Source organism: Taudactylus pleione, unplaced genomic scaffold (assembly GCF_031769625.1).
Source record: "Taudactylus pleione unplaced genomic scaffold, aTauple2 ptg000012l, whole genome shotgun sequence".
In the NCBI taxonomy this organism is placed as follows: Eukaryota; Metazoa; Chordata; class Amphibia; order Anura; family Myobatrachidae; genus Taudactylus; species Taudactylus pleione.
Window position 1 is genome coordinate 18136849 of NW_028284415.1, and position 27362 is coordinate 18164210.

The following is a 27362-nucleotide window of genomic DNA, read 5'->3' on the forward strand; positions in this document are numbered from 1 at the left end:
AAAACAACAATATACTCGCATTAGCAAAGGTAGTAAATCTGCATAAGCCGGCACTTTGCGTTCGATTCAGGTGCTAAATTTAGATATTCACCAATATGTTGTGTTGTAAGCAACTGTGCAAATTAACCACCCTATCCCTATGTCTGGTTTCAAAGTCATCATCAGTGGGGTACAAATATGGGAAGCATATATATATATATATATATATATATATATATGTGTAGCATATATGCAATTAGCATATCTGAGAAAAAAAGGGGTTTTTTATATGCCACATACTATTTTATTGACAACTGTTATTCCAAAGTAAATCGCTGTAATTCAGCATTGTATGGGTATTGGGGTAGAGGTATAGTTGAGCGCATATGCAAAGGGTTTAGTGTGCGTGCTTAGGGGGATCATAGCAAACAGGGTTCTTTATATGAGACATAGCACTGGTTTAATTATATTTTTTGCATGGGGATGGCAATTAAAACACTTGTCATTCCACAGTAAACAAATGTAATTCGGGTATCATGGAAAAATCATGGTCTATTGGGATAGAGATGGCAAATAAAACAGTTGTCATTATATAGTAAACAGAAATTTTGCTTCATGGGGGAGATGTACTAAGCCTTGGAGAGAAATAAAGCACCAACCAATCAGCTCCAGTAATTTTACAAGCTGTTTGAAAAATGTCAGTTAGGAGCTGATTGGTTGGTACTTTATCTCTCTCCAAGGCTTAGTACATCTACCCCTATTTGACATGTATAGTGGGGTACAGGCATAGCTGAGTGCATATGGAAAGGGTCCCCAACCTCCACTTCGGCCCACGGATGGAACAGCGGGATGTTGGGGAGGGGTGCGCCCCTGTTTGACCACACTGATCGAACACCCCTAGAGCAGGCCCTGCTCGATGCCTTGAGGACCATGTTTGGAAACCTCCAGGATAGCATTTTAAAGAACTGTCATTCCACTGTAAATTGCCATAATTCCATGTAAAATCTGTGAAATCACTTAGCAAGAAGAGTACTGAAGCCATATTGCCTAAATGTAAGATTTAAAAAAAATAAAAATAAAAAATAAATATATATATATATATATATATATATCTATATAGATAGATAGATAGATAGATAGATAGATAGATAGATAGATATTATATATACCATTACACAGGTTCTTTGGCAGGCTGACTTCAAGTCTGCACCTTGTTTTAATCAGCCACAGAATCTGTGTAATTCATGATGGTCCCAGTTTGAAGGGATAGTATGGTAAGCCTATATATAAATGTTTTATTTGCTCATCTGCTCCCATTAAAGTCAATTGGCATTCCATGTATGCAGTCCAGAGCATTCCTTTTAGTATCTTTGCACTCAATCAACTCGCAGCTCACAGCTAGCACATACTGTAGTTTGTCCCTCTGAGCGGGCCGTCAGTCACGTGATACAAGCAGGAAGTGTCGCCCCTGTCTGCTGTGTTGCAGCTATGGCTCCGGATCCCTGGTGGGTAGTGTACAGTTTAGCTATTTTATATTCCTCATGTGCGCCTGTAAAGTAGTCACATACAATAGTGTTTCCCTATTTTACTGGCTATATAATCGGGTTAATTATAACTATGTACCTGAAGTGTGATATATTCACACACTAAGGCAAACATTGGCAACCCATAGCTCTCCTGCTACTGTGGAACTATAAGTCCCAGCAGGTCATACCAATATAGCTGAAGAGACATTGTTTAGTACTAGGACAGGTACACCTGGTGATAAGGGATATTTTGTTGAACTGCTGGGTTACCTGTGGTCCTGTTTTTTTAAGTGAAAAATAACATTACTTACACACATAATATATATGTCACATTGCAGCATAATAATTGGAAACATTTGGAAATTACTAGTGACACAAACAATACAGCCTCGGTGGACCCTTTAGCACTACAATCCCCGTTTTATCATGTTTACTGAATTTAATTCATAATGTACATATTAAATGTTCCTCTTAGATATATACTCATTTATAAAGCAAAAAGAATATATGAGATTGCTTTATGGTAAGAATTATTGCATCTAAAGCCACCCATACACGGTGCGATATGCACCTTGCGATGCGACCTGCGATCCGACATATCGGGCGGTCCCCACACACGGAGCGATCCACTGCCTGATATGTCGGCACCCCCTCCCCACCCGCATAGCGCTGCATGATATCGTACATCGCATCCCCAGTTCAAATGAATATGCAGTAAGATCTGGAGGTGCGATGTACGACCCCACGGGAACGCGCACTGTCCGATATCATGCCCATACACTGTACGCTATAGCAGCGATATCTTATCAATCCGTCGGAATCGTCTGCTATATCGCACCGTGTATGAGCAGCTTAACATGTATCACTTTTAGGGCCATATTCAATATGGGGTGAAAAGTCCCCATATTTTCGCCATTTTCACTTCTCTCCATATTCAATTTCAAAGACTTTTCGCAGGTGCAAAAAGTCTTTGTTAAAAAATGGGGATAAGTTTTCACCATGTTATACATGGAAAAAAAAAGTGCAGAATTGGGGTTTAGGGGTACAGGCTTAAAAAAAATTGCCTGCAGCCTTTGTAATGTTCCCTTAAAGTATTCTGTATCACAAATTTTTAAAAAAAAGTTTCATAGGACACCCCAAGAAAGGTACTTTAATTTTTGGGAAAACAGAATAAAAAATATTGGGGGACAGACTCCTAAACTAGCGAAATCGATCCTGGTGGGGTCCCCATGTATGCGGCAGGTGTTTTCTAGAATGCGGCTGGTAGCGGCAGGTGCATTTTTGAAGAATTTTTAAAGATCATTTTATGGACTTAAAAATATGCTTACACCCATTTTCATGTACCCCAAATTTGATGGCCATAGTTATTTGAAAAAAAAAAAAGATAAATGCTATTCTTCACAGGCACATTTATGTTCCTGCTCGGCTATTTAAAAAACCCAGACTACCTTCAGCAGGCCAAATCGGGGGTACCCATAGTGATCCCCCATGTCAGACCATCTTTAGGGGGGTGCCAGGATGATTTCCCAAAAATTCCCAGGACTTTTCGATTCTTACATTTTCGCCGGGTCCCGTTTTCGCTGGATCCTAATTGAATACGGGGATAAAGTGGGCACGCACCCGATACTTTATCCCAGAAAAGTCCGACCTCTGACTTTTCGCCTCAAATTGAATATGGCCCATAGTCTGTTGTATTTTTATATAGTCTGTTCCATTTGGATCTATTATGTGCACAAGGCCTGCCATGAGAAATTGAGAGACATAACTATTTTGTCTTTCAGAATATATTACAGTACAGTTTTAATATTATTAGTATACACAAATGCTCTATTTTTTATACTTAAAGTAACAACACCAAGTCTGTAATTAATTTAAGAAAAATACACGTATAATTGTTGTGGTAAATTGGTGTTTTCCAACTCCAGTCCTAGGCCACAGGTTCTCAAACTTGGCCCTCAGGACTTCAAACAGTGCATGTTTTCCAGGTCTCTTCACAGATTCACAGGTGGAATAATTATCTACACCTGTGGTTCTTTTAAAATGTGTCCGTGAATAATGAATACACCTGTGCACCTGCTAGGTGATCTGGAAAATGTGTACTGTGTGGGGTCCTGAGGACCGAGTTTGAGAACCACTGAACTAGGCGATCTTTAAAACATGCACTGTTAGGGGTCTTTGAGGGCTGGAGTTGGGAAACCATGGGGTATATGTTCATTACGTCAACATTTTAGAATGTCGTCATTCTCATTATGTTGACATTGTGAATTTAGATTTTAGGGATAGGATTAGGGTTTGTTATGAAGTCTACAGTAAACCGCCTGGTCAACATGCCGATTTATGTTATGTCAAGTGCTTACTTTTAAAAGGAGCCGTTTATATTTGTGTGTCAGAAATTAGCTTTCAGTGTTCTCATTGAACTCTCAGTTTTGTTTTTAATTAGACTAGAATATTTCTGCTTGTGTCTCCTCCATCTCCTGTGCCAGAAATACCTCAGGTTTATAAGGTAGGGGTTAAGCAGAGGGAGTAGGTGGAAGCATGTGTTTGTATATTGGTAAAGTTTGATAAAGTTTTTGAATATGATTTATGATTATTGCTAGAAGCAAAAGTGATGCAATTTTTAAACCAATCACATGTTATGAGTGTGGTATATTTACAGTCATAGCTTAGGTTTGTGTGAAGGATGGCATCATAGATGCTGAAATAGGAACTCATTAATTAACAAACAGATGATGAAGAATTACAGTAATGTCAGAGCAGTGCAACTCGGCTCCTTCAAAGTTCACTGTTACCATAGTTTCTTTTACTTGTAATTGACTTTTGAATAGTTTCATTTAAAAAAAATAAAATAAGCAAAAATAATAGATTGACTGATACTCATCTCTATTAAGGTGCGTACAAACTAGACGATATTTTACACGATTCGCCCAATTGCGATGCATCGGAACAACAAATAGTGTAAAATATGTTCAAATCGTGAGTGTCCACTCACGATGCCGATGCTCCTACCCATGGGTCGTACATCGCATCTTCAGATCTTGCCTACTGCAGGCAAGATTTGCCAATCTCATACACGATTCTGGGCAGATAGATCTTTAGCATCGTGAGCACATCGTCTAGTGTGTAGGCACCTTCTGAGTACTTTCTCTTTAGACCCCCACCCCCCAACCCATGATTTGTAATTGTACTGTTTCTGTACCACTTGCAGGGGAAGAGTGCATCTAGTGTCTGATTAGTATCAGTACTTCTCATGTTTTTATCCTTACTATGGGGACAATTGATTGCGATGTGAATAGCGCTGAGATGTTGGTCCTGGAACTATTCCATTCACTATGATGTTAAGCCAACTAAAGGATTTCTCCTCGCACCCTCAGGAGGGTGCGAGAAGAAATCCTTTAAAGTGCTTAGGCCCCCATTTATTAACGAGTTTTATCACCAAAACGGTGATAAATGTCACTGTGTATGATAAATGGTGCTCCAGCCAATCAGCTCCCAACTGTCATTTTTCTGACAGTTGACAGTTGGGAGCTGATTGGCTGGAGCACCATTTATCATACACAGTGATAAAACTTGTTAGTAAATGGGGCCTTAGTGTGACGCTAACAGCTGGCACTTTAGTTGGAGAATGCCAGTTCTCGAGAGTAAATACCCTGCTTAAGCCACGAGTTCCGCAGTAAATTGAGTAGCACCAATATCCCGTCGCTATTCATATCGCAATGAATTGAATCGCCCCCATTGTGTGACAGTGTGTAGCTCATCATCAAATTTTTAATGCAGGTTGTCTACATATGATGCTACCTATGACATTGCGCAGGAGATTGCAGAGAAGATCCATGAGAGGAACCGTTACCTGAGGAATGGAGAGAACCCTGTTAAGGTAAGTTGCTGAGTACTAAATATTTCAAGAAAAAGTAGAACACAAAATGCTGCTGTACTGCAGAAATAGGTGTTTTTTACCACCATCCTGCATTTTAGATAAGACATGTATTCATACAGCACAGATTTAAAAAAAAAGCGATGTCTACTAATCCACTTCTACTTTCACTCCATTCGTGACCTAGTGGTAGAACCCACAGTGTTTCCGTGATATAGGACAACATTGAAATCTTTGTGTAAAAATAAAATTGTTAATATTTGCATTTGACAATATAAAGTCATACCTGCCAACAGTCCAGATTTCTGGCCGACGGAAGCATTTGTGGTCTATTAGAAAGAGGCATGGTTTGTAGCTTGACCTAATTTCCCACTGGCTTTGTTGGGAAATATTTAAATGGAGCCATCCAGTGGGTCAAATTATCCTGCCAAATGTTATTAGGTGTACTTGATATTACTAAGTATTAACTTTTAAACAAAATATCCCTCTAACCATGAAGCACCCCACTTAAAGGACACAGCTATTTTGCATGCTGAGATAATCATATGAATGTACGTATCTTATCTTTTCACGGCTATATTGGTTTGAATTATGGTTCAGACCACAATTTACCTCTACCGTGTGTGTAGGTGACATGTTTTCTAACTCCACAAGAAAAGCCTATAAAATCATATCTTCTTGTAACAATAAATAATTCTAAGCCTTTTTTCTGTTATACAATTCTTAGGAAAATAATTATGATAACCACATTTGTTTGCTGACATGGTTTATGTAACAAGAAAAGTATGACCAGTGCAATTATTGTCAATCTAGAGAAATTAACTAATTTGTGGTTTTAATGGGTTTGAATTATTTTCCTTTTTATACAATTTTTTTTTTCTGACGCTCAAAGAAAGGTAAACCGTGCCGTTTAATTTCCAATTTATCATATGGCAATGTGAAAATATATTAAGGTCACTATAAATATGTACAAACTCTTCTATTTTTAGTTATTTCAAAACATGTGTACACCTCCTCAGAATAGTGTCTGTCCCACACATGATCCCCATTGCTCACATTTTTTTCTGTTATGAAGGAACATAAACCTATAATTACTGTCCTTGTTTTTGTATTGCAAACAGCTGCTCATTAGTCCAGGCATTTTTATACAATACAGACTTTCCCAGTACCTAAACATGATTATCTTTTCCCGTACAACTGCTTCTTTGTAGCTTACTGTACATAGATACCAGTGTTTCAGATTACATAGTAAATTAACTGTCAAATATTGTCGACTACTGTGTACTGTTAGCTGTAAAAGGGTTACTTAATGCAAACAGGTAAATGTATGTATAGAAGATTTCAGTTTGTCTTTCTGTGACATATACTGCTGCCCAACTACCTGGGAACTCAGGGACTTGGCCCTGTTTAACGTAATCTGTGGAATTAATTTATGAGCACACAGGATACATGCTTTAAATCCTTGGTTTTGCATGGATGTGTCTTAATGGTATTCCCAATACATATATACGGGACTACCCTCTGTATTCGTGGCACCTCCGCAAACCAAGATATGCAGAGACCTGGGAAATTCTGAATTGTCACATCACAGCCCAACCTCCTGCCACCTCAAAGCCAGCACTTTCACTCAATAAGCTTTTTTATTCATTTAAAATAGATCTTCTGTTTAGTCCGTTTTTATGGCTTAAATTAATAATGACCGCAATATCACACTTGTCTATAATATACTAGATTATTGTGTGGCCGTGTTTGTGTGTCTGTTGGTTGAAACTTTCATGCCATTGCTCAGTGTGCACCCTGAAATACGCATCTCCACTGAAGTGTAAAATGGAAGTACAATACAGGTCCCATTTACAGTTTTGGTTGAAACCCAAAACTGCCAGCTCTGGCCTAGTACCCAGAGCTGTAAGTATTTTAGAAGCGTGGAAATGGATGTACGCTATCCATGCTGCCTGGACAAATGTGACCACCCCTTCTATCTACTATCAACCGTTTTGCTCAGCAAAATTATATATAGTTAAAAGCGCTCTGGATTATGCTGGCGCTATATAAATAAATGTTAATAGTTTATGAAGTGTTCTGCAACAAGGCACATTGTTGTGCCTACTGTGTGCTTATCTAGGAGCACCCTTACTAAAGGATGTAGTTGACATTCAAAATCTCAACAATTATAATGTGGACAGTTTTGATGTAGACATGGTAGAAATGTCATTATAGAACATGTCGACATTCTGCATGGAGCAGAGAGTTAGGCTGCACGACGGGATGGTTAGGGTTAGGCACCAGGGAAGGGTTAGGTTTAGGCATTAGAGGGAGCTGTAGGTTTACGGGTTACCGTTACTTACTGCCAGAGCTGCTCCATGACAGTCGGAAGTCACAATCATTTGAGATCTGCTACCAGATAAGTGAGCTCTGCTTCTGGACAAACTCTTCTGTCTAATCATGTCAACATGACTAATGTTGACATGGTCAATGTGTAGACATTACGCCCTGTCAACATTATGAATGTCGATAAAATATGTCAAACCCCTCACTGAACCCAAATTGCTGCTTATCCACATAGTTTACAAAAATAGTCATGTAAACTATGCGCCTTGATATAAATCTAGATGGAGTTGTGCAATTTGTGGCACACAGTGGGGACAAAGCTACTATTGTCTGCTATGCTTGTGTATCTTTTCCATTCTTCAAGGTGCCAGTGTTACATGGGGTGTAAGCGGGTTGGGTTCGGGAGGCTGGCGCTTATGATCCCGGCGGTCAGAATGATTGTTGTCGGAAACGACCAGCGGGAGAGCGCATCGCTGGTCGTTTCCGACAATAATGTGGCCGATTCTTGCACGATTCATGAGCGATTGAAAGATAACGATATCGTTCAATAGCTCATAGAAATCGCCTAGTGGATGTGTGCCTTTAATCTAGAGCAGTGGTTTGCAACTCCAATCATCAAGTCATGTTTTGTGGATTCCTTCAATCATGCACAGGTGAGTTCATCTATTTTGCTGGGTCAGTTATTAACACTCATGTTTCCGCAGACAGAAATACTGAAAACATGACCTGTTGAGAACCACTGATCTGGAACAGTAATTCTCAGGATCCCACACAGTTCACGTTTTGCAGGTCGCCCAGCAGGTTCACAGGTGTATTCAGTACTCACTGACTCATTTTAAAAGATCCACAGGTGGAGCTAATTATTTCACTTGTGATTCTGTGGCGAGACCTGGAAAACATGCACTGTTTGGGGTCCTGAGGACCGAGTTTGAACCTGTGACCTAGAGAATACAATAAAATTTTTTAGATGTATACTTGTCTACATAGACCTACTGCATTCACTTAAGCCGCGTGTCCACTAGACGATATTTTGAACGATAACTATATCATTATTGTTCAGTCATTCACTAAATCGTCCAGTGGATATGCCGTCAGCGACCAGCGATGCGAGCTCCCTTTGGTCGTTGACAACGTGGCTCATTGCCCGAACCTGCTGTCCAACCGGACGATATCGTCAGGTTGTGCAGGTTCGGAGATGAGGTAGGGTGCCGGCACTGAATGATATCGTTAATGACATTGAGCGCACCACTGCCGGGGACACACTAAACGATATTGGTCATGGAGCGAATCGTTTAGTGGATACCCGGCATTAGACTGTTATTAACCACTTGCCTGGGGTGGTCGCATCGCTTGTGACCAAGCCAGGCTCTGTGTTACCTGACATAGTTGCAAACATTGCAACCAGACAGAAACACCCACTGGGTGACTGCTGGAAGATACTCTTTCAACAACCGCCAATAGCAGAGGGACCTCCTGGCCCCTCTGCATCCCTGCACCCTCCCCCAGTGTCTCTCGTTGCTGATGATCACTGCTAATCAGGCGGCACGACAGGACTCCCCATCCAGTGGCTGCAGAGAGAAGCAGCCACTGGGAAATGTAAATCCAGGAGCCCTCAGCCCCCCAGTGTATACCTGAAGGATGCCCATAGCAGCAGCCGCTGGTAAAATGCAAATTTGCAATGGTCCGAACATCGATAGTCCGATATATTGATGACCTATACAAATAAAATAAAATTGTGTTGGATAAGTTATAAATAGAGGTTATTGACATAATTAAATCCTAAAAACCCACAGCCATTTCTGAGGGTTTTTTGGAAAAAAAAATAAGCCAGCTAGGCCTAAGTGGGTAAGAGGTTTTCTGATATATCTGTTTTATCCTGCAGACAGGTCTGCTCTCCGCCACTTAATTTTCTTCATTTCTTCAGTAGTGTCAGGGCTTGGGGTCCCAATTTCAAAGTGTCACACCATTTCTGATTACCAGGCACCAAGGCACCAGTTTTAAGGCACCAAATCCATGAAGGATTTCTTTTGTTTGAGATTTATTATTTAATTGAACAGTCTCTCAACAGAAGCAATTTAGGTCAATTTAAATACATCTGTGATTTGATGTATCCCTGATATCTATTCAGATTTCACTTTGATTTATATCAGAGATTGCAAATACACGTATTTTATCTGGTACCGAGGACCATGGACTCACTTTTAAAAAAGGGCCTGGTCACCGGGGACACGTTGTGCAACGGCCAATCCCTGACGGGCTGTCAGGGATTGGCTGCAGGACAACGTATCCCAGGGGACCCGGTCCAGCCACCATGCAGAGAGTGACAGAGAGCGCTCCTGTTATTCAAATAGGCGCCGGTCAGGAGCCAATCGGAGCTCGCAGACTGGCAGCCGATCAGCAGTGGCTGCCGGTCCGCTAGATCAGATTGGCTCACATGCGGCACTATCTCTCAAGGGCTGCAGTGCCGGACCAGTGCGCCTGCCTGCTGATGCAGGTGTGGGGGCCAACTGCTGCAGGTGAGAGTTCAGAGGCTGCTAGAGGTACACAGCTAGGTAAGAGGCTGCTGGGGAGACAGGAGGGTGGAGCATAATGTATAAGGGGCATTACTGTGTGGCATAATGTGTAAAGGTCATGCATTACTATGTGGCATAACGTGTAAAGGCCGGGCATTGTTGTGTGGCATAAATGTGTAAAGGGTATTACGGTGTGGCATAATGTGTTATAAGGTGCACTACTGTGGCGTCACATGCATAAAGAGCACTAATGTATGACGTAACGTGAATAAGGGACACTATGGGGGGGTATTCAAATTGGAGCGAAAAGTCCGGACTTTTCACATCCCAGACTTTTTGCTTCACATCGGAGGTTTGGCTGGGGATAAAGTATCGGGCACGTGCCCGCTTATCTCCGTATTCAATTCCAGAAGCTGCGGAATCGGGACCTGGTAAGTATGGAAAAAATCGGGGAATTTTCGGGAGTCATCCAGGGACCTCCCCTAATGATGTCCTGACATGGGGGAGCCCTATGGGTACCCCCGTTTTGGCCTGCGAAATGTAAGTAGGGCTTTTAAATAGCCGCGGCAGGTGCATAAATGCGCCTGTGAAGAATAGCACTTTTTTTTTTTTTTGCAAAAAATAAAAAATAACTAGTTGCATCAAATTTAGGGTACATGAAAATGGGTGCAAGCATATTTTTAAGTCCCTAAAGTGCATTTTTAAAGTTCTTCAAAAAATGCACCTCCCGCATTCCTCAAAACACCTGCCGCATACATGGGGACCCGCACATGCGAAAAGTCTTTGAAATTGAATACGGGGATAATTCAAACAGGCGAAAATTACGTCCTTTTCGCCTCTAATTGAATATGGCCCTACACATGAAAAGCTAAATCAACCGTTCCCACCCATGGGCCGCAGTGACCAGCATGGCACGACATCTATTCACACTGCAGGAAGAGCTTGGGGGCAGCCCAGCGTCTCAAAAGAGTTCCGGAAACTCTCCCTACAGTGATGAAAAAGGCGCATCTCAAGGACACAGCCCCTTTTTTTAAATAACTACACCCCCTTTTCGGGTGAAGTGTCCCTTTCTGAAAAGTCCCCTGCCGGCCCTAACGTGAAGACTAGTGGATTGCAGCAGATATCTGGAATACCTGCTGTGGTCACAAAGCAAAAAGTTACATATTCGCGCAAGTACCTTTTATTTAATGGTCGTCCTTTCCTTATAATGTCAATATTGTATACATATATTTATATTTCTTAACACAAGAAGGTGCACCCAGGAATAAAAACGAAGACCTATATAGAAGCAAAAAAAGTATTCCAAAACGGGGGCACTCTCGGACTATTGCTATTGAATAATTAAAGAGAACTATTATTACAATGTAATTCAAGGTTCCAAGTATATCCAGTTGCTAATAGTCTCAATAATAAAACATAACTTTTAATAACGATTCCAAAAATAAATAAGCATGCAAAATGTAATTAAAAAGTGAAATTAATGAAAAAAATGTGTAATAAAATCTGTATATATTCTAATAATGATTTATTATAAATCAGTGTCCTCCAATGTTAATGGTTCACCAAACATAAGATCACAGTATGATTCAACAGATCTTTATTCCAGGATCACAGTGTAACAAAAAGGGCACCTAAGGTGGCACAACTATATTAGTTGTTTATTCCACAGCCTATTTTAAGGCCATATAAAATATTACTGGCCCTGGTGCATCAAATTCAAAACCCAATATAAACATAAGGGCTATCAGCACGTGTTATTGTGTATTAGTTTGTATCCAACCAAATTTATTGTATGCACAACCATATTGTAACTATCGAATAATTCCTAAAATTACCTATTGCTATTATCTTCTGCTTGGGTATAACAAATATTATTAATACTGTGATCCACACAGAGATTTGCTGTAGCTTAATTGTCAGATCACTTACTATATTATAGTGTGATTTACTACTGTGGTATATACAAAAAGCTGTTATCAGTAACTATGTAAAATGTTGTAAGTACTTTGGTTCAGGGATGAGCAGTTAGCGGCCCTCCAGCTGTTGTTGAACTACAAATCCCAGAATGCACTGCAACAGTTTTAGCACTGCAACAGTTTTTTACAAATATATTTGGATAAGTTGAAATAGATGTTCTTCACCTAATTCACTTACTAAAATAAAACACGTCAATTTCTGAGAGGTTTTTAGAATTTTTTTTTTGTCAGTTAAGTGGTTAAAGTAGAAGATCGCCAGGACCCACATATTTTGTCACTCAGAGCGATCACTGTATATATTGCTTCAGGAAATTAAATAAATAAATTTGCGTTTTAATTATGTCTTGCATCAGGCAGGTAACAGCCATTTAAGTGGTAGCTGCGACTTTACATACTGTTGTATTGCAATTTTATATTCTAAAGGATGTCTAATCTGCGCAGCTCTGGGTGAATAGCTTTCCTTTGCCGACAGAAGGACACAAGACACGTTTGCTTCTACTGTAAACAACTGTAATTAAAGATACACATGAGAAGACAGGCCTGAGTGTTTGTGGTTACAACAATGGCTGCTGACCCAAGCCCAGCACTGTGGTTTAGTCATATTCTGTGTGGAAATTTTAGAGAAGCAGCCAGTGTTTTTATTGCAGGGCTGTTTTTCCACTTAATTTTTCCACGGAGTGTTTTGTTTTCAGTATGTAAAGTCAGTAAAACTGCTGTTATATGGTCATGTGGTGGTGTCATTGTTTTTCTGTTTGGTTGTACTATTCACTAGTCTAAAAACACAGTGGTAAGGTGCTTACATGAGGTAAACCGTAACCATACTGGCCTACCCTCCCGATTCGGCTGGGAGCCTCCCGAAAATCGGGAGCCGCTGCCCCCTGGAAAGGCAGGCAAGCCTCCGGCCCCCTGGTGACCTGTCCGGTCTCCGCCCCCACACGGTTATAGTATAAACCGCGTCATCGTGGCCCCCGCCCCCTACTACACAATTGCACTAATCTCGGCATTGTGAAGAGGGGCGGGCCGCGATGTCGTGGCCCATGCTCTGCCCCAATGATGCGTCATTGCCGGGCCATGCCCTCTCTTGCTGTCAACATGTCAACGATATGAACGATGTAACGATCATTACAATCGTTATCATTCATATCTTCCGGAAAATCTGACTGTGTGTACCCTTTTAAACGCCGCATACAGCTGCGTCACTTACTTTACTGTCACACGGTGCAGTTGTCCATGATCCAAGCCCTCGCACGCAGAACTGGGTGTGGTCTTGTGTCACTCTTGGGGGCGTGACCGCATGTTACGCCCCCTGGCACTCAATGGGCCTTAGAGGCAGGGGAGAAGCGGAGAGCTGCCTAGTAGCTGCTGCTCCACTGAGTATGCCCAGCTTACTCAGCCGAGCAGCAGCTGCTGGGCAGCCCCATCCTCTCCTCTGCCAGTCACTGCAGTGTGGCTGCTCGGTGAGACCATCCAAGGGGTAGACACCAAAATAGCAGAGCAGCACTGCTATTTTGGTGTCACCCCCTTGAATGGTGTCACCTGGTGCAACCTGTCGGGCTGGCTGATCACTGTGCCCAGCAGTTATCAGAAGAGACTGGGGTAGGAGTCGTGTGCAGAGGGGCCAGGATGTCTTTCTGAAACTGACAGCTGCTAGAAAATTATCTTCCAGCAGCTGTCCACAGGGCCTTTCTGACTGGTCGCATCTAATGGTTTGTCCCATCTCCTCAATGCGTGTACAGTGGAAGCCTGGACGTGCATCTCAACAGATCCCACTGTAAGGGAGACGGGACTGACTGGCTGCCAGAGAGGAGGATGACCTGTTACCTCAATGGCATAAGTGTGGGAGCGGAGGGGAAGTGGGGGTTGTGAGCGTGCGGGGTCGTGACTGAAGAACGAGGTAGGGTGGGGGGAGGGGCAGAACAGCAAAGAGTGGGTGGGTTCAGACAGTGGAGGGCGGTATGGGGAAATTGAGGTGTCCAATATAACAATATGTGTGTATATATATATATATATATATATATATATATACATACACACACACACACATATATGTCAGGTGCATAAATATTGGGACATTGACAGAATTTTCATATTTTGGCCTCTATTCACCACCACAATGGCTTTGAAATGAAACAAACAAAGATGTGCTTTAACTGCAGACTTTCAGATTTAATTTGAAGGTAATTACATCCAAATCAGGTGAACGGTGTAGGAATTACAACGGTTTCTATATGTGAATCCCACTTTTTAAGTCCCAATATTTATGCACCTGACTGTGTGTTTGTGTATATGTGTATATATATATATATATATATAAAAAATCCAAATGGAATGGGCACTCACCAATCAGTCGAAGAAGTTTCTTTAATTACTCACATAGTGCATAACGGGAAGTCCACGTCTCGGTCTATACAGACTTTTGTCAAGACAAGACAATCACCACAAAGCTACCACCACTGAGACCCGTGTGAGTAATTAAAGAAACTTGTTCGATTGATTGGTGAGTGCCCATTCAATTTGGATTTTGTATTCAGGACTTTTGTGTCTCTAGCGGAGCACCCTAAATTTTGTGGTTTTACAGTGAGTGCTGCTTTCTGGAGTGAATATACTGTGTATGTGTGTGTATATGTGTGTGTGTGTGTGTATATATATATATATATATATATATATATATATATATATAGATATAGAGGTCCTAATGGACAGGAGTGTTGACTTTCTTCTTCAGGGTCCATAGGGATACCATGGGGAAATGTGGTTGGAGTGATACAGGCACAAAACAGTTAAGCTTTCAGCTCCCAGGATGCCTCAGGTCCTCCTCCACATATACCCCACCCCTGGCCACAAGCATTCAGTTTGTCGTTTGGTGCGGCAGGATTCAGACGCACCTTTTATAACAATGGGACTGCTCAGGAAGTCACAAGCTTTTTATTTTAGGTTTTATTTAATTTATTTTTACTTCAGAGCAAACAGCACTAAGCGTCCTAATGGACACCTGTGCTGCTTCTTCTCCATCTACTCCCGCCGGCGCCGCAGCAACAGTAACCGGACTGGTGATTTTGGTGGGCACCAGCGGTGCTTGGCTAGCGTCGATGCCAGGACCCGGGACTGCGCCCACCTCACCAGTCCAGTCTACCAGCCCCTGTACAGGAGCCATCTTGGGTGTCCTCCTTGTCTCAGGTTATGACGCAGCTAGTGGACCGTTTGACTACTACCACGCTGCCTCCCATAATGGGATACCCACAGCAGTTCCAGCCTGCTATGTTTGTCCCCCCGATACATCCTTCCTGGATGGATGTTTATGCCTACTTAAGTCAGAGTACGGCTCAGTCAGCTGCTGCATTTTAACAAATGTTGCAGGCGAACAGACTGGAAGCCACTAAAGCGCCTAAGCGGACTATATAATTTTTTACATGTGCTCAGTATGTAGATTCAGACTCATCATTGGAAGAGTCAGATGATGCACCGGGTTCTTCTCCAGGGTCTATCTCAGGAGAGGAGGACCATCCTTCTACAGTGGATGTCCCTTCTTTGGTGCGGTCAATTAAATCGCTCCTAAATATAGAGGATGATGAGCCGGCTCCTAGACCTAAGGCTCCAGTGTTTAAACACTAGAAGGATGTAAAAGCGGAGTTTCCTAAGTCTGAGCAGCTCACTGAACTTATGGAAGAAGCATGGAGTACCCCGGATAAACAGTTCCGTGTTACTAAAAGATTAGCATCTTTGTATGCTTTCCCACTTACTGAATGTACGAAGTGGGAAGTCCCTCCTACTGTGGATGCTCATGTGAAACATTTAGGCCCTCATTCAGAGGCACTCGCAAGAAGCGAGCGCTCGTTCTGAATGAGGGCGGCCGCTTCTATTTTTTTAGTGCGGCCTCCTGCTCGCTAGCTAAGATGTGGGTTACCACCCACAGCTTAGCGACCGACCAGGTTGATGGTCGCTATGGTCAAGACCATTGGGGCTTGCGACGAGACCCTAAGGTTGGGTCTCGATAGCCGCAAGCCCCAGGGAGCTTCCTGCTCTGATCGAGCAGGAAACTCCCCACTGACATCACTGCTGATGTCAGTGCGGCAGCCCACAATGGCAGGCGTTCGCTTGGGAACGCCTCTGTTTGTGAAACCACCCACCCGCCCTGCCTACAAAACGGGCCGAGCTGTTGATCAACATCGACAGCTGCCCCTTTTGTAGTGAGCTCCGGAGCGAGAGAGTTTCTCTCTCGCTCCGGGACTTGCGCACGCGCAGTGTGGCTGCTGCGCGTGCACAAGTCCTTAACATCGACCCGGTTGCGAGCGCACAGCGCTTGAGACCGGGTCTGAATGAGGTCCTTAGTCAGGAGTGCTATGTTGCCTATACCGTCAGAATCTTCCCTTAAAGATCCTATAGATAGAAAACTTGAAACCTGTCTTAAATCAGTGTTTTCGTTATCTGGAGGTGTTACTCGGCCAGCTATGACTGCGGCCTGGATATCCAAGGCTGTTGAAGAATGGACAGGGGTATTGGAAGATACTTTACCAAATGCTACCAGACAACAGCTGACATATATCTTCCACATATGGGAAACTGCCTCCTATTTGGGAGAGGCTGCAAAAGATGTTGGGCTCCTGGCTTATAAAGCATCGGCAGCTTCGGGTGTTGCTCGTAGAGCCCTTTGGTTAGGGTCCTGGAAAGCAGATGCGGGATCCAAGAATACTCTGGAATCCTTACCTTTTTATGGAAACATACTTTTTGGAGCAGAATTGGATAAGTTAGTGGCTACTCTGGCAGCCTCAAGATCTGCAGGTCTGCCATCAACAGCTACATCAAAGTCTAGGCAGTCTTGTTTTCGGTCCTTTCGCCCTCAGGGAAGAGCAAAATGACAGCCTTCCTCCAGACCGTCTAGTTCTCGCAGGACCACCAATCAGCAAACTAAGAGGTCCTAGCTGGTCAGACGTCCAGCTTCTAAGCCGGACGTCAAACCCTCTGCTTGGTGAGGCGGGCTATTTTGCGGACTATTGGTATCGAACAACAACAGACGCCTGGGTCCGAAAAGTGGTCTCTCAGGGGTATGCCCTCACCTTCCGGAGGCATCCTCCTGTCACGACCCTGTCTAGTTGTCACCTTTTTGCCTTGGGACTTACCCCTGTCAGCTCCCCCATGGATCTGTGTGTGTAATTTGCCTGGAGGATTTGCTCTGATTATTGCACCTGGCCTCTCCTCTGTCTGTGAGCACTGCTAGCCCTGATTGGAATCACAGGTGTGGTTCTGATTCTCAGAGTTGCAGAGATGAATACTCCCTCTGCATGTTGTGCCTTCCACCACTCAGAATGCTACTACCAGACCACCTGTCCGTATCCACCAATTGCTGCCAGACCCATGGTATATATATCCTCTCCTGATAGCATTCTGGGCCTGAACATCTCGTCTTCCCGTGGTGTATGGTTCATGCTGTTTCTGCATTTCAAGTGTATCCCGTAAACCTGTTACAGCTATACCTGGCAATTCAGTTAACCTGCTGGCAGCAACCCCTGGTGCATCCCGTAAACCTGCTACAGTAATACCTGGCATCCAGTCGTCCTGTTACAGCAATACCTCGCCTGTGCTCTGCTGCTAGTCCTACTCCTGGTTGGTCCCTGGCACTCTGTAAACCTGCATCGAGTCACCCTGCCTTGCTTACTGCTGTGGATCAACTCCTGCTCCTTTTACCTACCTACTCCCTCCCTGAACCTAAAATTCCCAAACCTACCCATTCCTTCCTGAAACCTGTTATTCCCAATTATCCTATCCAGCCTGCACCTGAGTTCCAACCTTGTCACAGCATTTCCGGATCACCCTGTTTAACCCTCATCTCAGCATTACCTGATTTCCCTTCAGCCACTGTCACGTTATTCCAGTTCAGTCCACATTGTTCCAGTCCAGAGTCAAGTTCCAAGCTCATCAGTTCTATCCACGTAGCCACCCAGATACCAGCGTCCACCCACGGCTATCCTGCCGCTCCACGTAGCTACCCAGATACCAGCGTTTACTCACGGCTATCCAGCCGCTCCACGTAGCCACCCAGCTACCACCGTCTACCCACGGCTTCCCAAGCCACAACAAGTAGCTTCCACGCTACCATCCGTCTGCAGGCCCATCTACTAGTAACCCGACCAGCTCAGTCAGCCTACCTGCCGGTCCCAGTCCGGTCCCTCCAAGTTCCTTCTGGTCACATTCCAACGTCTCAAGTTTCCAGTTCCAGTCACTCATCACCAAAGGCAGTTCTCACTGCTACCCAATTCTTATAATAAAAGAGCTATTCATCTACATCATCTGTGGTTCCAGTCATGCTGGCCTCCGTTGAAACCCGATCACCACTTGAGACAGGTAACTCGCAGACACCAATTGTGACACCTCCCCAGAAGTTTTTTTGTACAACTCTCCCATCCGATTCTATCAAGGCCTTGGCTCTCCAGTGGCCATTTACTCCCTGCTGCGGACAGGGGTAATAATCACCATTCCTGTGGTTCAGCAAGGAAGGGGTTATTATTCCAGTCTATTTTTGGATCAGAAACTAAATGGGTCTCATTGCCCTATCCTAAAATTTGGCGATGGAACCTGGGGATTTTATGGCTTCCTTGGACATTCAGGATGCGTCTCTGCATGTGCCTATTACGCCATCCCACCAACAATTTCTACGGTTTGCTGTCCTGCAACAACATTACCAATATCAGGCACTGTCCTTTGGTCTAACAACGGCCCTTCGGGTCTTCACCTAAATAATGGCGGTTATGATGGCCTACCTCAGGCGTCGGGGAGTCAGATTACTGCCATACCTGGACGATCTTCTGATATTGGCACAATCTCCAGCTGTTCTACAACACCATCTCCAACTGACCATTGCCTGTCTACAGACGCACGGCTGGATCATCAATTGGAATAAATCCTCTTTCTCTAAAACAGCGGATGGTACATCTGGGGGCACTTACGGATTTTCGGACACAAAGGGTGTTTCTGACAGAGGACAAGATTTCGGCCCTATAATTGCGAGTATGCCAATTGCTCCGCAAGTGAAGGGTATCCATTCTATCAGAGATGCAGGTCCTGGGGTCATGGCATCCACCTTCGACATGGTGGAATTTGCTCAGTTACACTCCAGGCCTCTGCAACAATTTATTCTCTCCCAGTGGAATGGGCAGTATCCTCTAATACGGTCCCAGAGGATCCTTCTCCAGAGGTCCGTCTCTCCCCCTCCCCCTCCCCCTCTCTCCCCCCCTCCCCCTCCCCCTCTCTCCCCCCCTCCCCCTCTCTCCCCCCCTCCCCCTCTCTCTCCCCCTCCCCCTCTCTCTCCCCCTCCCCCCTCTCCCTCTCCCTTCATCTCTCTCTCTCCCTCCCTTCATCTCTCTCTATCCCTCTCCCTCCATCTCTCTCTCCCTCCATCTCTCTCTCCCTCTCTCTATCTCCCACCCTCCCCTCTCCCTATCTCTCTCTCCCCCTCCCTCCCCTCTCCCTATCTCTCTCTCCCTCTATCTCCCACCCTCCCCTCTCCCTATCTCTCTCTCCCCCTCCCTCCCCTCTGCCTATCTCTCCCTCTCTCCCCCCCTCCCCCTCTCTCTCCCCCTCCCCCTCTCTCTCCCCCTCCCCCCTCTCCCTCTCCCTTCATCTCTCTCTCTCCCTCCCTTCATCTCTCTCTCCCTCTCCCTCCATCTCTCTCTCCCTCTCCCTCCATCTCTCTCTCCCTCTCTCTATCTCCCACCCTCCCCTCTCCCTATCTCTCTCTCCCCCTCCCTCCCCTCTCCCTATCTCTCTCTCCCTCTATCTCCCACCCTCCCCTCTCCCTATCTCTCTCTCCCCCTCCCTCCCCTCTGCCTATCTCTCCCTCTCTCTCCCCGCCCATTCTGGATTCCAAATTGGGTGCTCCTCACCACGGACGCCAGTCTTCGTGGATGGGGGGGCGGTGACGGGTCATCATACCTTTCAGGAAAGTCACCTGCCCATAAACATCCTGGACCTTCATGCAGTATACAAAGCACTTATCCTGACCCAATACCTACTCCAAGCAAGTCCGGTCCAGATCCAGTCCGACAACGTGACCACAGTATCTCAATCATCAGGGAGGCACACGAACTCAGGCAGCCATGAGAGAAGTGACAAACATTCTGATCTGGGCAGAACGTCATCTTCCGGCTATCTCTGCAGTATTCGTCCCCGGAGTCCTCAACTGGGAAGCAGACTTCCTAATTTATCAGGCCATACACGCTGGAGAGTAGGCTCTCCACCCAGGGTTTTTTCAACTCCTGGTTAACAAATGGGGCCTACCAACTCCAAGGTCCCCAGGTACGGGTCCACGCTGGAAGTGGGACTTCAAGCTAACGTACCTCTTTCCCCCGATTTCCTTCCTCCCAAGGGTCCTCAGGAACTTCAAGCAGGAAGGCGGCACAGTAATACTAGTAGCTCCTGCTTGGCCCAGGTGCCATTGGTTCACCGACATACAGAATCTATCCATAGACACTCTGTTTTGTCTTCCCCTATGGCCAGATCTGTTAGCGCAAGGTCCCCCTGCCTTCATCCGAACTTACCTCGTCTGTCTTTGATGGCGTGTCTCTTGAGTCTTCCATTTTAAGAGCCAAAGGTTTCTCCAGCTCTGTGATTCAGACGATGCTTAGGGCACGAAAGCCTTCCTCTGCCCGCATCTATTACAGAGTTTGGAACTCTTTTGGTCAATGGTGTTCCCACAGAAAGTATGACCCTAAAGTCATAGGGTTTCCCGGGTACTTGCTTTTCTTCAGGCTGGTTTAGACCTCAGTCTCCTCCTGGCCACCCTGAGAGTACAGGTTTCTGCGCTGTCAGTTTGATTCCAGCGAAGGATCGCTTTTCTGCCGGATGTCAGAATATTTTTCCAGGGTGTTCTCCGAGTTCAACCACCCTTTGTCCCACCGGTGGCACAATGGGATTTGTCTTTGGTTCTCAAGGGGCTACAGGCTCCCCCATTTGAACCTCTGGGGACTCAGTAGATTTTAACTGGTTGACAGCGAAGACACTTTTTCTAACCGTTATCTCTTCTGCATGCAGAGTCTCTGATTTGGCAGCGCTCTCTTGTCGCTCCCCCTTTTTGAGTTTCACCAGGATAGAGCTGTCCTCCGTACATGGGCGGGTTACTTTCCTACGTTTGTGTCCCATTTTTATATGAATGAAGAGATTGTGGTTCCAGCTTTCCAGTCCTCAGACCTTTCTGTAGGTGAGGCCTTCCTGGATGTGGTTTGTGCTCTCCGTATCTATGTGGATCGCACAAACTCTTTTAGAAAATAATTTGTGTGTGTATTTGATTGGTAACCGCGTGTCTATAAAGGAGTGCCTTGACAGAGGTCCTAATAATGGACAGAAATATCGACTTTTTGGAGCTTGGAAATGCTTGAATAAATGCAAAACTTTTATCTGCAAGTCAAGTGCCTTCTAAATTCACACTAGATGGAGCAACTCAAAAGTATGGTGCCTAGGAAGTCTAAATGTAGTTTTGCACCCCAGCATAACTAAGACAGAGTGATATATATATATATATATATATATCTCATTAAGTGTGTGTGTATTATAGTGTTTTATACATCTTATTTGGTTGATACATGAAGAAACTGCTGAAGATAATCTTTTCATGGCTTTGTGAGATATTTGTTTATTAAAATGCAATGTTTTTTTTATTTTATACATTTAGGGGCCTATTCATCATTGAGGTTCGAAAGGGACCCCGATGATTAAATATCCAACTTGCCGTCAGTTGTGGCTTTTGATACAAAATTGCTCCGGTGCGGGGACAGTTTCTCTGAAAAGCAGCTATTCCCACAATCGGTATCACTGCTACTGAAGTAGCAGTGATACTTACCACATCTGTGTCGGCCTTGTGCGCATGTGTGACCTGAGGTCATGCATGCGCACAGCTGCAGGGCATTCACTTCTGAGGCGGAGGAGGGATCAACTCTGATCTCTCTTCGCATCCCCGGTCCTCCATCCCATAGGAAGAAGCAACAAACGCCACCTGGAGATGATGTTGATTCCAGCAAGCTTTGCAAGTATTACATGTCTAACTGGCCCATTAGTGATGATGAATAGGCCCCGTAATCATCTTGTTGCTTGTCAGTTAGATTTTGTTTAAAACCTATATTTATCAGCACATGCTCAACTGTTTCCACAGATAAATATTGCCGTGAGGTCTCTCATGAAAAGACTAAATGAGAATATTGGACAGCTGAGAGATTCCTTACTGAGATCGGTCTCGACGCGTCAGATGTATCCTTTGAAATCAAATCACTTGTGATTGGACATCTCCACCAATTTGTATTTTTTTTGAAGACTGCAGCTATTTTTTCAGTGAGTTTAAATGGAGGAAGTTACTTATGTTCTTTCTACTTTTGGAACACAACAGAATATTCGCATATTGCTATTATGCTTTCCTAATTAACAAGGGCTAAATTAGATGACTTAGTGGGGGAAATGGAAAAGATGGCATAACTTCCAGCAACCAATCAGATTCCAACTCTCCTGTTTCTAAATCATTTTATATAGAAGACAAATATCTGTAATTAATACCTTTATAGTATGCCATAAGGAGTCCGTAGTACCTAAGAGTGCATATGCACAGAGTACCTTAGGAATCGGTATGAAATACCGCCGGCCGCTGGAAATCCCGATCGTCCCTAAGGTAAGTATAACCTAACCTAACCCCCTAACGCTAACCCTCCTTAGGGGTGCCTAACCTCCCCCCCAAGTGCCTAACCCTAACCCCCCCTTCCCCGCTGCCTAAACCTAAGTCCCCCGGGGGGTGCCTAACCCTGTCCCCCCCTGGGTTCCCTAACCCTCCCGGGGGGTGCCTAACCCTAAGTCCCCCCCGGGTGCCCTAAACCTAACCCTCCCCCCCCCCCCCGCGCGGCTGTCCGCTCGTGGCGCCCGGCATCCCTTCAATCGGGATGCCGGGCGCCGATCTCCCGGCGTCGGGGAAATGTCTAGACGCCCGGCATTTCACCCTCGCTGGGATATGACAGTCGGGAAGCCGGCTGCCGGTATTAAGGCAGCCGGTTTCCCGATTGTATACCGTGCCTTACCATCAATATACAGAAACCGTCTATTTTCCATACCACAGAATAATATTGTTCAATAGATAGTAGTGGGCCACATTATTTGAAAGAGTTAACTCCCTGCTTTCAAATATGGGTACACACACAGTTGCGGGTGTCTTTATTTTGGAAATAAGGCACATAGTGCCCTCTTCACCATACATACGATAGCGTGGGGTAATATTGTCTGGTGATCATAATACACTTGGGGGGAATCCAATTCAGTTAGCGAGGTAAACCCCATATTTCATTTTCCCTTGGTGGACTTTTACTCGCAGCTTCAGGAGCTGTGAGCAAAAGACCGCAATAAAAAGGTACCATGGGGGGTTTAAACACGCTGGGAAACCCATAGATTCTACAGTTTACGCCGAATCAATCGTTTTCTGTTTGTTAACCCCTGATTTACCACGCAGTGAAAATGCTATTTCATTGAATAGCATTTCCCCGCATGGCACGGTTTTCCCCCCTAAACACTAAAGTGTCCTGTTATTTGAAAGATAGGTCTCCCCTCTTTCAAACAAGGGTATCCCCATCTTTCAACATTATATGATGGGGGGATAGAGGTACTTAAAGTCCCTCACCCCACCATTTAAATTTTTTATTTTGCTTTTACAACAGCACTGCCAGCATGCCTGTGTGCATCGGCGGCACTTCGGAATACGGTGCCATCGGCTTCTGGGAGTTCTCACCAGCCATCTGTACTGGTGGGGAAAAGGTAATTTTTTTTTTAGTGATGGGGGGTGCCATAACCGCCACTGCGGAGGACGAGGGGGGCTTGTCCTTCGCACTGTGGGTGCAATGTGAGGATGAGCCACACTCGTCCTTTGCAGCAAAAGGGTTAAGAAAATTACTGACTGGTTGCTCCTATTTCCTATAGACTGGCTTTCATAAATGAGCCCATCTGTGGGAATCTTTAAGGAAATTTTTATTATCCATATTTTTGTGCTTTGAAATGGGCTGCTTCTTATGTATCTTATATTTAAACAGTTTTCCTCTCAAGCCATATGGATTGGGATGGTTTCTATAAAAATTAGTTGAACTACAAATTTAATATTGTAGAATATTGAAGTGTTATAACATCAGTGCTATCTATTCAAAAATGCTTGAGGTAAAACAAAGTCACAAGTCATTTTTATAATGCTGTTTAATATTTAGATTTACCAGTCTTCAGTAGTTGTAGACCGTATTAAACATAAACCAATAATGCTTTTAATGAAAATGTTTAAGTAACATTAATCAGCAGTCCCATGTTGGAGATTATGATGTCACGGAATGTTGAGGTAGGTGTCTCTTTGTGACACGTGTGAATTAGCAAACACCCTTAATCACCCATCATTTGCAAGTATCATATTGACTTAACTTGGAGCCTGTATAGTACACAGCTGGAGGGAGATCGCAGACAGAACCTTGTAGATGAGCTCCTGACAAAAGAGCGTCAACTTCAAATGTCTTTTAAAAGTGAAGGCACAGAGCCAGATGTCATAAGGTGAGAATTGTTTATTGTCACTGATGAATTAATGTATTTGGTATACTGTACATAGATAGTCAACTGCTAAAAGGGTGTGGATTGAAAGATCTACTGTATAAAAATGTAGACAATGTCTAGATAGACACCAGATGTTAGACAGTCAATAGGTACAAATGGTTGTCAGGGTCAAAAGGTCGAAATGAAAAAGGTAGACAAAAAAAATGGTCGACATGTTTTTTTTTTATTTTTTTTTTCTAACCCTAATTGTCACCCTAACCCTCCCCTTGGTGCCTAACCCTAACCGTCGGGGTAAGTGCCTGACCCTAACCGTCCCTTCTAGTGCTTAACCCTAACCCTCCAGTAAGTGCCTAACCCTCCCTTCTGGTGCCTAACCCTAACCATCAGGGTAAGTGCCTACCTGGTAAGTGCCTAACCCTAAACCTAACTCTAACCCTAAAAAAAGAACCAAAAAAAAACGTATCGACCATTTTTGTGTCTCCTTTTTTTTTTCCATGTTGACCTTTTGTCCCTGTCGACCTATTGACTGTCTAACATCTGTTGTCTATCTAGACATTGTCTACCTTTTTACTGTAGATCTTGAGATCGGATCCCCTGCTAAAAAGAGGTCCTCCATTCACCTTTATATTTATTTATTTTTTCAACTTTTTTGTAACTTTTTCTGAAAAGTAAAAATGGTGTGACTGAGTGCTGGCTATTTGCCATTGTCCGATTTAATTAGGTGTCAGGGCTTCTGGAACGGGGGAGGTGTGAAGCTTTAAGGTTGTTGTGTTTTTCAAACTCGCTTGCTGGTAGGTATGTTAGAAGTATATTACAGGCCTTTTTCAGAGTTAGTATGAAACAATCACAATTTCCAATATGTTTAAAAAGTGATATCTGTACGACTTATTCACAGTGAGACACAACCACAAAACTGGAACTGCAACTCCCTCCCTTGTCTCACCAGGCTGATATGGGACTAGAGGCGAGGCTTCTCGTACAGTACAGAGAATGCTAAATATAGTAGCACACAATGGAAATATTTAATGGTCGGACTGTGCTGCTAATAATAAGTGACTGGGAGCACCTGAATTGCTTATAAATGTGTCCATACGTCCCCTTCCCCAATTGTACATGAATCAGTCTTTATTTTAAAAAAAAACTTGCAGTGTTAAATGACATTTCAAACACTGCTATTTTACTACATATTAATAATGGGGTGAATTTTTCACAGTTGTAGCCAATCAGATGAGGTCTTCATTAGCAGCTTCACAGTTATCACTATCAACTTTTACACTTACACCATTGACAGAGCAGACCCAAGTAAGACCCTGTCAGAACGCTGCTTTTCAGACTTTTCTGCTGCCATGTTTGTGTTAACTTAAGCTGCACATCCACTAAGCGACTAGGGAAAGACAGTACGATTACAGCATCGTAATCGTACTGTTGTTCCCCATCCGCTGCAGTGCATACACTGAACGATTAGTCATTCAGTGTAGGCACCCTCCCTCATCCCCGAACATGGCCAATCTGTCGTTATCGGCAGATTGACTGGCATGTTCAGGCGATGATTGATGTCGACTAGCTCATCGCATTATAGTTCATGATTAATGTACGATTGCACGATGTTGTAATCGTGCAATCGCTCATTAATATCGCCTAGTGGATGGGCGCCTTTAGGCTACACACAAAGAACACACCCTAACTGTACTTTCATTGTGATTGCATGGCTACTTTTCGTGAATCCACGCCCATTCTAGCTCCGGTTTCAGCCCCCTAGTCGCAGAGACAAAAAAACCTACGAATTATGAGTAGACTGTGACAAGTCACCAACTACGTTTAAGACTGACCCTGAATAAGGCCCTATCGGACACATGTGGCTGCCTCTTTTGCCGCAGTTGGGTCTGTGTTTTATGCAACCGATTTCCACAAAACTGAGACACGCACTTACAGTGATTTGAGAGAGTGCATTTCTGTCTCTGTGCGTCTTTAGGCGCGCCATCGGCCACACTATTAGTTGCACCATTCAGTCTTGCACCAGCCCTAAGGCAGGCAGGTACAGTTTGCTCAGTCTGAGTATGACCTCCTGTGTGAGCGGTTCAGCGTCTTTGGAAGCCGATGCTTTCCACGACACTCCACGACACACCGCATCAGCTTAGCAACCCCAATAACCCCCCACGAACTCCCACTAAAATTCACAGACAGTGTGTCTGATTATGTAAGCCTACTGCGTCTCTAAAGCTGGCCACACATCTAAAGATTATCTGTCCAAATGGCCAACTAGTTGATTGGTTGGAATGAAAATCTGGTAATGTATGAAAGCAAATGACAATCAGCAATTTAATCCCAAACGCTGGAAAATGGACAAAAACTGTTGTTTGAACAAATTGTTTAGATCAAACATGTAACAAACTTATCTGAAGACCATTTTCACCTGTTTTCTGGCATTTAGGAGCAAATTGCTTATCATCAGTTACATTGCCAGATTTTAATTCCAACCAACCAACTAGTTGGCTGGTTGGACAGATAATATTTAGATGTGTGGCCAGCTTAAGCACTGACACTCGAGATGCATATGCTGTGCGACTGGCTGCGGCATTAACACTGCGTCCGACTCAGACCCTATTCTCTTTTTTATTTATTTTTC

General features: G+C 44.0%; 2 protein-coding genes across 4 annotated transcripts in view; one reads left to right on the top strand and one right to left on the bottom strand.

Moving 5' to 3' along the window:
• LOC148542502 (TBC1 domain family member 24-like) overlaps positions 1–1475 on the bottom strand; it is a 93008-nt gene extending 91533 nt beyond the window's left edge. The window contains exon 1 of one of the 2 annotated variants that reach the window (XM_088468747.1): positions 1389–1475. The gene's annotated coding sequence lies outside the window, so the exon portion shown is untranslated. The remainder of the gene's footprint in view (positions 1–1388) is intronic. The other variant, XM_088468772.1, reaches the window with a different exon arrangement.
• Positions 1356–27362, top strand: part of STX8 (syntaxin 8) — a 319594-nt gene continuing 293587 nt past the window's right edge. The window contains exons 1-4 of one of the 2 annotated variants that reach the window (XM_088468815.1): positions 1356–1484; positions 5280–5379; positions 22332–22426; positions 24626–24736. In XM_088468815.1, the coding sequence (XP_088324941.1) occupies positions 1468–1484; positions 5280–5379; positions 22332–22426; positions 24626–24736 (323 nt within the window). In that variant the 5' untranslated portion in view covers positions 1356–1467. The remainder of the gene's footprint in view (positions 1485–5279; positions 5380–22331; positions 22427–24625; positions 24737–27362) is intronic. The other variant, XM_088468825.1, reaches the window with a different exon arrangement.